The sequence below is a fragment of the Copadichromis virginalis genome, linkage group LG5 (genome assembly GCF_057382275.1).
Source record: "Copadichromis virginalis isolate Kocher_CV1m ecotype Utaka linkage group LG5, C_Virginalis_male_GT1.1, whole genome shotgun sequence".
NCBI lineage: Eukaryota > Metazoa > Chordata > Actinopteri > Cichliformes > Cichlidae > Copadichromis > Copadichromis virginalis.
This window is the reverse complement of record NC_140622.1, coordinates 16,639,825-16,651,487: the sequence shown is the minus strand read 5'-3', so window position 1 is coordinate 16,651,487 and position 11,663 is coordinate 16,639,825. Positions and strand designations below refer to the sequence as shown.

General features: G+C 38.8%; 1 protein-coding gene across 2 annotated transcripts in view; it reads right to left on the bottom strand.

Annotated features, from left to right (window-relative positions):
• Window positions 1-373: 373 nt before the first annotated feature.
• The window catches only part of LOC146709221 (vitamin D3 receptor B), a 32,759-nt gene continuing 21,469 nt past the window's right edge, over window positions 374-11,663 (bottom strand). For both annotated transcript variants that reach the window (XM_085456233.1, XM_085456232.1), the window contains 6 exons: window positions 10,820-11,016; window positions 10,496-10,595; window positions 9,647-9,827; window positions 7,060-7,211; window positions 6,573-6,689; window positions 374-6,256 (listed from right to left, as the gene is read on the bottom strand). In XM_085456233.1, coding sequence (XP_085312359.1) covers window positions 6,003-6,256; window positions 6,573-6,689; window positions 7,060-7,211; window positions 9,647-9,827; window positions 10,496-10,595; window positions 10,820-11,016 — 1,001 coding nt within the window. In that variant the 3' untranslated portion in view covers window positions 374-6,002. The remainder of the gene's footprint in view (window positions 6,257-6,572; window positions 6,690-7,059; window positions 7,212-9,646; window positions 9,828-10,495; window positions 10,596-10,819; window positions 11,017-11,663) is intronic.

The window sequence follows — 11,663 nt, the reverse complement described above, 5'->3', positions numbered from 1 at the left end:
CGCAAGGAGGGTTTACTTTTATATGAAATGCATTTATACATTACAGATAACAAATAACATAATTTTAGTTTGAATAAGTAGTAATAGCTGCACACATGCAGGTCTAGTGAGAGCTGAACCCTTTCTCTTACTTCGTTACGACAAAATAAAACAAGTTTAAAGTGCATCACCACGGGTCTACATGGACAAAGCATCATTTCATAATGAATTTCCTCAATTAGCTCTGAGCGCCGTTTAAATTATAGAAATTAATTTCCTATAACATTTTTTTTTTTTAATGGCACCTGAAAGAAAAGAAAAAGGAAACTTTAATCAAAAGCTACCAAATAAATAAACTGTTAAGACATTAAAAACTAATCACACAGAGACCTACTGCTATGTACTACCTTTTATTTTTGATTTGCAAAACATCAGACAAAAATAACATTACATAAACACCAATTTATAATAGAAAAAGAAGATCTGAGACAAAAGATAAATTGCAATTACATTAGAATTTAGGTGACTTTGATAATTGGAGCCATATGATGCTGACCTACAGAGGCAGTTTATGGCTAGTAGCTTGATCAGTATACATGTGTTACAAACATTATATTAAGTGCTTTCGTTGGTTCAGGCATTGAAATTCAACGTGGCATGGATTTGGGTTCACAATGCAGGGAAAGGATTCAATACCAAATTCAAACTGATTCCTTATTTTTTAAAAAATAAAAATAAATTAATCATCAATACACGTGGCTGCCAGAGTACCAATTAAGAAGCCAATCGCACACTTGGACAACCTTCCTGCTCAAATTAAGCCGGGGAACATCTGAAGCCAGCTTTGTTAACACCCTCTCCTGCATGAAAAGGGTCATGTTATGGCACACAGCTCAAAGTTGATGTGACCACAGCGTTCCTCAGTATTGACTGATCAATAAAAACTCTCTAATTTTATTCAGTGTACACCTGAAGCAGTTTGACATGAAAGCAAATAAAAAGAAGGAATAAAGAGAGACAGCGAGAATTAGAGAGAAAAGAAAAGTTGGTTTGAAATCACCAAAAGTGAGCAGTTGCTCCTTAAATATGATACTCGGGTCTGAATGGAATGGAATGCAGCCTCATCCTAGCCAGATCCCCGATGGTAAGAGTGCAGGCACTATTTTTAAAAAACACTCCCGGTATTTTTGTGCGTAAAAAAACAAAAATGCCTTTGCCAAGTCTGAGAAGAAAGACCAAACAGAAAAAAAAAGAATGAATTCTTTAGCTGGACTCTCCCAAATCTGTGAGATATCTCTGAGGTAATCATTGAAGTATGACTCATTAGACAGCAATAAATACCAACATGAATACAAATATTATAAAAGTAAAAACAGAGGCAAATGCTTAATGCTAAAGCAAAATCTGAGCTAAAAGAGGTAGGTTTTCTTTCTAGGTAGATTATGGTGTACTTCATAAGATTGACTCAGTTTATCATGCCTCCTTACGGTTTATTACAAACTGTAGGGCCTTGACCCATTGTTGTGATCTGTACGCTCGAGTGGGATGGCCTTCGTTGTCCTCCAGGAGGTTTGCTCACTGGTGCATCTTTATTTATAAGGCCCTGCTTGGACAAATGCCCACCTACATTTGCGATCTGCTCACACGGAGAAGTACTGTTTCTTACAGCCTGCGTTCAAGCGATCTTTTATTGCTCAATGTTCCATTTGCCAGAACTGAACTGGGAAAGAGGGCTTTTACTTATGCTGCCCCTTTCACATGGAACATGATGCAAAAAGACTGGAAGATAGCAGATCTTATTTCATTAAATGCTTTTAAGTCCAGATTGAGAGAGCCAGAGAAAAATGTTTTTAAAATGTAATTGTTATTTATAATATGTATGTAACTTTGGAATTTCAACGTGTTGTCGCCTCTTGGCCAGGACTCCCTTGCAAAAGAGGTTTTTAATCTCAATGGGACTTTTCCTGGTTAAATAAAGGTTAATAATAATAATAATACATCCATTGTGGACACTCCTCTTTTTTGTAAGAACTACATTATGTTGATTCCATTACAATCCCTGTCCTAAAGGGAGGCGCAGAAAGAATACAAAATAAAGACTTAAAATCATTTGCACGGGAGATGGCCAACAGTCCTCTGTGAAGGCTTTCATACATGTTTTCAGACAGGATTTGTAATGGCAACAGTTACACACGCATGCACGCCCACACGCACGCACGCACGCACACGCACGCACACACACACACGCACGCACACACACACACGCACGCACGCACACACAAAACACCTCCTACAACATCTACGAATATGATAACTGTAAAGCTTGCTGGTGATAGTGTACCATGAGCTGTATATTGCAGGCATTGTTACTGTGTTACGTCGCAGTTCTTACGGATATCTCAACAAAGATGGCTCCATCTATTTTGAGGTCGGATTTCCACTGATGTATAGATTACAAGTTCCAGTATTAGAACAACTACAATGTAGAGTTAAAAAACCCCAAACTGATTCTGAGCAGCCTATCACGATGAAACCAAACAGGAATCTCTGGGAATGAACCACAATCAAATTTAACTTTATTTATGAGCTGTATACCGTGTTGGGAAAGAGAAAAGAAAAAAAAAAAAATCAGCAATAAGACATTCGGTTCGTTTAAAAAAAAAAAAAAAAAAGGGGGGGGGGGATTCTTTTTATGACAGAAACTCTATCACTACACAAATACTAACTGCTCGTTTTATACATCCACAAGAGTTTTCCTGTTCGGTTTTCAAACCCCCAAACTCAACTCCTCTTTTTACCCTGTTCGTGTGTGGAGGGAACTCTCCCTGTGGCACTTACATATTCATCAAACCTCCTACTGTATTTAAACATACACAAGTCAACACTGCAACCTCTATCTCAAAAAAAGGAAACAGAACAATTTCAAAGCCATATCTACATACAGGAGTATGTATTTCGAAATAAAATCAACATGGAGACTTTTCCAAAAAATAAAAGAAGTCAAAAGTCAGTATTCAGTAACCAAGCACATCACACCCCTCATCAAACTGACATACTATACATACAAATGGTACTGCCTAACGACACTCGAGCTTCAACTCCTTAAAGATCAATCACAGCAGGGTAATTTGTGGGGCGTGCGGATTTTTCTGTTAGTATATTATATTATATATATCTCGATGATTTCTAGGAAGAGGGCAAAATTAAATGATAATACAAAATAAATCAAGCCTATTATGTGACTACAGGAACACTGAAAAAAGCGATCAAACGGTTTGTGATATGCGGATTATCTAAGCGTCGAGCCCCAGCTGTCAGCTTGTGGCGTTTCACAGTGACTGCAGAGAGTTGGAATAAAGCCACAGTGATGTTGAATGGACTTTAAACTGTTTAAAAACAGTTTAAAAACAGATCAAAGCGACACCTGTCACAACTTCTCACAAAGCAGTTGTGAGAAAAACTCGCCATCTTCCTCACAGAGTAACCCTGGTCTACTGAGATGAAGGAAAATCTGTGTGTGACAAATGTGGACCGGACGGTCAATCGCAGGAACTCTTTAAAAGATTTCTTTTGTCACACAGCAAATACAGGACAAAGAAAAAGAAAATATAAACTTTTATATTTAATTCTTCAAATGACTTCCTTTAAGCAACACTGCCTCTAGTGAAATCATGAGCACTTGGCAGGAAATCGACTTTACTTTAGGGAATTGTCTTGATGTAAAAGATATGTTGTCTTGTATAATTTTACCATAATCCCACATGCAGCAAGCCATATATTACTGGCCTGTAAACTGAAGCATTTAAAGTCTCTTGGCAGTTTGGTTTATAAGCCATTAAATGCTGTCTGATGAAGCATAAGCCAAAGATGACGGACAGCAGAGAGAAGGCATACAAGTTCTTATCATATACAAGTTCATTTTCCAAAAGCCACAGATAAATAGCATATGAATTCAGCAGATGGCACAATGAGAATGTCCAAGGTTCTGGAGTCATCATTTTGATGTACTGTAATGTACCAGGTGTATAGCTAGCTTAGTAATCTACATGGCTTATATTTGAGAGCAGCACGGTTTGTTTAGGTTGTCCTTTTTTTTCTGAGAATGAACCTTGGATATTCACATCAGTCAACCACTAAACAAAGAATCGTTTGAGTGTGTCAAATATACAAGCAGTTCCCTGTTTAAGCCATTCCTAAATACCCCCCCAAAAAGGAACAAAGACAAGAAAAACAAAGATCAAAGACAAAACAAAGAGCATAGTGTTGGAGAACATGGTGCTTATGGATCAGAAACAAAAAGTCAGTTGTGTTTGCATATATATTTTTGAGGAAAAACAAAACAAAAGAATCTATGTAGCCCTATGTACAGCGGCAGACATTATTTATATATACCTGGTATTTACACAATGCAGCCACTAGAGGGCCACGCAGCATACATCATCAAACAGGAGGGCCCGGGTGGAGGACGTGCGCAGCAACACCACCACAACCAGGCCCCTGGACATTCTAGAAAATCCGCTTCCCAGTCAGAAACGAAAGGGGTGTGATATCTGTGGAGGTCTGAAACAGCTTCCCAAGCTCTCCATCCACTGAGCTCACTGTATACTGAGGAGGAACAATTCATGGAATTGTTTTTAAGGTGAAGTGACATATAAAAAACAACAACAAAAATATCTATTGCAATTATATCCGTAGCTATGCCAATTCTGAGTATGCTATGCAGCTATATATTAACAAGGCAGGCCCTTTGCTTTGCCATCAATTTACTATTCCAGTTAGATTTGGCATTTTAGCCCTTTAAAATCTGTGATAACATAGATACTGTATATCAATACATAGGCTTGAGTAAAAGGTGGTATAACAGTGCTTAGGATACATTTGATAGCAATTCTCTATTTACATGGGAAAAAATAACAACAATTAAACAAGAGAGGAGAATAATGAAAACAATTTCAAAAGAGAGCAACAAGCCATAAGGTTGGCTTGGTTTGATTGACAGTTAGCAGTGTAAAAGTAGCTAATACATTTAGTGGCTAATTCTCACCTCAAAACCAGGCACCCTAAGGTCCTATCAGAACCTCACTAAATTACAGTCTAAGCTCTGTACTCTGCTGTATAAACCTATAATAATATAACATTTTCCTTCATAGGCTGTGAGGCTAGTCAGACAACTTGCCGAGCGGCTGCATGAGTGAAGCAAGCCAAGGAGCAGCAAGGTTATTTTTAGGTACTGGAAGCTTTTTGAGAAAGTAGTTGACCATACCTTTGGTGAAAGGTGAAAGGCATGTGTTTGATTTGTACACAAAGTCATATACATATGCTGCCTTGGAGAGAAGCAGATTAAAAAACAAAAACCCCCAAAACAAACAAACACATAAAAATACATGATTTCTGAAAATCATCAAAAAATTCAAAGTAATGTGCAGGCACTGCGTTTGCACTGGTAAACTGAAATGTAATGCGTACTGTATCTAAATTGTTCTGAGTAAAAGTTTCACATTGGTGATGTAAATATAAAAACAACCCCAGTAAAACCAAGAGGTAGCTCAACTGAATGGCTAAATGAATAACTGAGTATGCTTGTTGTGTTGGTGTGTGCACCACAGGTACACACAGGTAATGTCCAGGCATTTGAAGCAGCTGTTTGTTGATTTAAATACAGACAAAAACACTGTATATAGCCAGAAGTCATATGTATAGTTTAATTTGTACTATCTGAAATTCCCTTGTTTACTCTATCTCTTCATATCTGCTTGCTCTCCTGCACAATCTTGGCCTCTACACCAAGACAGACTTCTTTATATGGGAATCCACACACACATGCAGTCGCACTCGCACTCACGTGCGCAGACACGCAGACACGCACACACACAATTTACTTTCTCTTTTTCATTTGCTTCATACACCACACCTGCATCTAGTCCAACCAGGACATTCTCAGCTCCCCTCTCTCTGTTTTTCTCTACCTACTGGGGTCTTGCCGCCAGCTTCCTCCCCGACCAACTGAGGTTCGGAGATTGCTTCTAGGAGACTTCACTGCCAAACACCTCCAGCACCAGTGGAGTGAGCTGCATGTTGTGCTCCGGCTGAAAGGACAGTGAGCGGTACTGTTTGGAGTGCTCCTCGTTAAGACTTCGCAGGTCGGCCAGCTTTTGGATCATCTTGGCGTAGAGCAGCCTCCCTCCCGGGTGGTGAAGCCTGATGTAGGCTTGCAGAGTCTCCGACAGTCGGTCTTGCAGGGCTTCGATCCGTGCATGATCCTGCACACCTGGGCGGTCTGCAATGAGGGAGGGGGGAAGAGACTCAGTGGTTTGATGTTAGGGAACAGAAAATAGCTTTTGAAATCTAACTGTCAGAAAGGATTATATCATTTGTGTTTATTGTGAACTAGCATACTGAAGAACAAGCAGAGGATCCAGTCATAATTCGTTTAAAAGCTTTGTGCTGCTTGTCACTTTTATATAATCAAGTGGACATATGCACAAATAATAGCAAAGTTGGCAACAATGTTTCAAATATTTTCTGTTGCAAGAAGGATACACCTCTATACTCAAATCATTCCTTCTACAGTCCTTTCTCCACACCTACACTACCTGGAGAAAGCAGACAGATGGCCATCAGCAGCACGTGCTCCTCCTCTTGCAGGTTGAGCTTCTTCAGTCCCACCTGGAACTTTACCAGCGGCTCCAACAGCTCCAGAGTGTGTCCCGCTGCAGAAGAGAACCATGCCATTAAAATGTGTAACCTACAACTCATTTCAGTGAAAATAGGCGATCAAAGAAATATAACCAATTCTTGTTAAGACTTCATTTTCATTCTCAGCTTTGTTTACACTAAAACCCGGCAATTTCTGGCTCGCACAATTGCCTAATTACCAAAGTTGAATTAGGCTCGTTGTACAGACTAATAAGAAACAGCAAAGCTAAATTTTGCATGCAAATGAGAAGACACACAATTATATATAACAAAGAAAACCCCAACTAAAATTCATAAAACACCAGTAGGCAGATCTCAACACTGTCTTTCTTTTGTCCTTACAGCAGTAAACATGGCAGCATTTAGACTGATGTTTGGACTGACCTTTGGTGACGTCACTGATCTGATATTTAAAGTCAGGTCCACCACAGCTCCAGGACATGTCTTCCAGGTTGAAGCTTTGATTTGAACGCAGCATGATCACCTCAATGGCACTGGACTTGAGCAGAGCAATCTGGTCCTCTGCAGTCAGCTCTCTACAGAAGGAAACAGAGGAATGACAACTTCCAGGAAATACGGGCCCTGACTCGTTTCAGCCTTGACCCCACGAAACACTGTGGATTTGTCAACGTAAACACAAGGAGAGAGTTTCAAGTGTGGAAGGTGGGACCCTGGTCAGCCATTCTAAATTTGTTTTTGTAGACATGTAATTTATTCTATGTGTTTAGAAAGAAAAAAATAAAATAAGATAAATCAGTTTTTCCTGGAGGTGCCCAACATAACCTGGTATGAAAGGAGATCCAGGAATTAATACTAAGGATGGTATAATCAATAAGTTATTTATCTATTCTGCACTAGGGACTGAAGAAATCATGAAAATACATTTGCTATTTACAGGACTGCAGAAGGGGGCAGCATCCATAGGTAACATATATAGTATATAGGTAGATAAGTTGGCAAATTTAGCAGTTTTATTAGCTCAGACTTTTACTAATTTAAAAAAAGTGAAGTGAAATTTGCCTTTTCAATTTTGGTTTCCTTTTTGTTGCACAGTCTAGCACATTCTTGAAAATGTTTGGCACCCATGTGTGAACTTCAGTAATCAGTAAAGCACCTTTCAAGGTTCAAATGGCTGCCCCATTAAAGACAGATTGCCATTTTGCTGTTCTATCCCTCTCCAAATATTTTTCTGTATAGTTTTGAAGTAGTACCCTTGTAGAAGGCAACTAGTTCAATCTGTGTCAATGGAGTAAGACATGACTTAGTGATATGTGTCTTTATTAAAAGGTCCCTCTGATCCTGTACAGATTACTGTAGAAACCACCAAAAAAAACAACAACCCCAAACTATCACAATCTGTTAACTTTGTGTGCATCTCACAAATCATCTGTTTTGGTTTTGTTAATTATTTTATAAATAAATAACTATTCATTAACTCTATGCTGATATCATGACTGAAAATCCGTAGTTATGGAAACATGAAAATAATTGTTTTAAAATGTACATGAAAATGAAGATTGCTCATAGATCTGACTCTATAATGACTCCCTTACTGATTCCTGATCATAATAGCACACCTACACAGGTTTTCAGGTTCAACAACCGTTTTACTATCTTAGTCCAAACAAGTAGAAAAGAGTAGAAAAGAAAACATGCCTGCCTGCCTGCATGTGACTCAGCTGTGTAAAAGCTCCTCTGCTATGTGTTTGACATTACTGTTTTGCAATGAGAACTGCCAGAAAAAAAAACATGCCAGCATAGATAAAAGAAACTGATAAGCTTAGATATAGGCTTGTCCTCGATACTGTGCTTGCTACTCCTCAAAGAGGTTTCACTCATAGTCATAAGAAAATCATTTCCACTGTAATAAAATTCTTTTAAAATTGTTTTTGTGAAACTGGATTTCGTTTACTCAAGTAAGCAGACAGAGTACAGTACGCAATCTGTGTAATCTATGGCCTTTGGCCCAAAGCCATCACTATGCCACAACAACAAATCAGGCAGAAAAAAAACAAGTACAAAGTCCTCAACACCAATTTAGGTAAAGTGTCACTGAGACAAGCAAATAAAGAATACGTAAAGAGAGATCGCAAAAGCACATTTAAGCAATCAGAATCAGAATATATATTAATCCCTAAGGAAATTATGTGGGTTACAGTTCCTCGAAGACAGTAACAGACTAAACTATTTAAATAATACAATACGTTACTGAGTTTACAAATTTAAGAAATAGCATTAATACATACAAATGGCTCAAATAAAGGATTAGATTTTTCTAGAGCTGCATATGCTTTACTATTCTAATGAGAGCCACACACACGGACGCACACCTAAGATAAGATAGATAAGATAACTCTTTATTGTCATTGCACAGTCATGCATAGTACAGTAGTACAATGAAATTGGAAAACTGTCCTACGTCGGCACTACATATAACACAACACGACACAATATGACACATCACAACGCAACAAACAACACAACACAGTATATTAACTTAGTATAAAAAAGAAGAATAAGTGTATGTGTATTGCACACTGTTATTATTGCACATTAATTATTATTGCACCTTGTTATAAATATAAATATTATTATTGTTATTGTTTGGTATGTGACGAAACTGCTTCACATACAGTTTGGAATGTGAAGGATACCAAACTGCTAAAAAAAAAAATCAAGAACATTTTAAAATCTCTTTTCTTCCTGTCAGTGACTTTACTGTCTGCCATGAGACACACAGATGAATAAATGAAAAAAAAAATCAGCAACCTAAAAACAAAATTGGTCAGATGTCAATTATTGTAATGTTATTTAGTAATTATTCTAATTGAATTAGCCTTTCTTGACATTTTAACATCATTTTATAATTACTAAGAACATTTTTTGGCTGCACTAAAGGCCTTGGAGTCAGGTTAATCAGAAAACACTCTTGATTCTTTTGACTGACATCAGTCAGAGTGCACGCATGTACCTGAAACCGGGAATCATCTTGGCAAAGCCGATGACCTTCTGAATACTATAGGAGACCAGGTCAGCCAGATGGGGCAGCATAGAAAAGCTGGAGCCTTCTTCTTCACTGGAGTCAGGACTGCTGCCCTGATCCTGGTACATCATCAGCAGGTTGTTGAAAGTCATTTTGGTGTCAACTGACTCTGCAGTGATCATAACACAGAGAGCAGAGAGAGGGGGGGAAAAGAAAGAGATCAAACATGAAGCAAGAAGAGTAAAGTGGTCACATGACGGCATGCAACAATTTCACACCATTTCAGTGTGAATATGCACTCAGAGATAAAGCAGTTGTGAAAACAGAGAGGGCTTGTTGGTGAAGCTTTACGACTTTAAGCTAACAGGAAGTGTGCTGAATATCCTCTGAGTGCAACTCCAAGAACATAGGAAGCTTCAGAGCTTGCTGTGGTTGTTTTGAGCTATCCGTCTCTGCTGTGTGCCGGTGCTAAGGCACATGACCCTTGCTGTGCTCACACCATTACTGACATATGCAGTAATGAACTGAGAAGCCAGGTGTCTGAGGAGTGCAGGTAATTCACACGATTTCCACTGAATTCCCAGTAAAGCAGATTATATAAGTTAACGTGAAAATAACTGAACTGGAAAATGAAATCCTTTTCCAAGTCAGGTGTTCACTCTTAGTAATTTTCCCAAAACATGTCTACCAGAAAGAGGGGAAAAAGGGTGTTTTCTGACTGCAAGCCATTAGTAATTTCTGCTTTAATAGCTTATAATTGTAGCCTTTTTCTCGTTTTTGGAAAGACACTGCTTTCACTTGATTGCCAGCGAAGTCTTCACAGAATGTGAATTTTACCTGGAGAGTGACTGAAAGAATCAGAGGAGGCATCAGACAGGGAGTGGAGAGAGGCAGCTCTGCTAGCGCTTCGTGTCACTGGGCCCTCACGCACAGGGGGCTAGACAGGAGAAAAGGGCACATGTAAAGGTTTCACGCAGCAAAAATTAAAAAATAGACAAGCATTTGATCTAAAAGTACGCTATTTTTCTGCTGTAAAATAATCCAAACTTTTATGTAAACTGGGTTAGGGTTTCATTAATCAATAATCAATTTAAAACCATTATGGTAAAATAAGGTGAACTATGTTTGACTGGATGATGTTAATTTGATGAAGACACAAACCCTAAATCGGCCGAAGTCAGAATAGGAGTCGTCATATGTTTTATGGTGAGCCTCCACCAGCGTGGCAATGATCTGACTCTGTTCTTCGGTGAGTCTGGGTCGCCGTGCCTCTTTCTCCGCTTCGCGCTGTGCCTCCTCATCCTTCCTCCGCTGAATCAGGTCCTTCTTCCTCTGCACTTCCTCATCTGTCAGAATGACTGGATAGGGAAGATCGAGAGAAAGTGTGAGAATTGTCAGCAAAAGAAAAGAAAAGTGCACAAATAAATTCTTTGCATGACAGTTAAGCTCATACACATATACAAAGACAACATTAATGCAAAGAAAGAATAGGAAATATCTGGGGTTAAACTGGGAAAAATGAAGAAATGTATAAAAAGTTATAGTAACAGAAGTTCTAAGGTACACCACTTTTAAAGCTTTTCAGTCTGGATTTGTGTGCTACATTGTGTTGACAGCTATGTCAATGTTGTGCTGGGTAAAGGGTGTCTGTTGTTCTCTGGAGGAAGAGAAAGGCTGGGGATGGGTCCATATGGAGACCCCTGCTGCACTGAACAACTGAATGCATTGTCTTTGTTCTGTCCGCTCCTTGTTGTTCAAGCCACTGAATTAGCTCACAGAAACAGAGAGAGAGGCAGAGAGAGAACTGGCTCTCAACAACATGCTGCTGGTTTTGTTTTGTTTTTTCACTTTTAACAGCAACAGCAACGACACTGGCTCCTGTTCACATGCAATAAAGTGAAGTGTTGTTGCCGCTACAAGAAACTTTTTTTTTTATTGGAGGAGGGAGTGGGACATTTGGTTGGCAGGGAGAGACTTGGACAATATCCGGATATTAGCAGAAGAG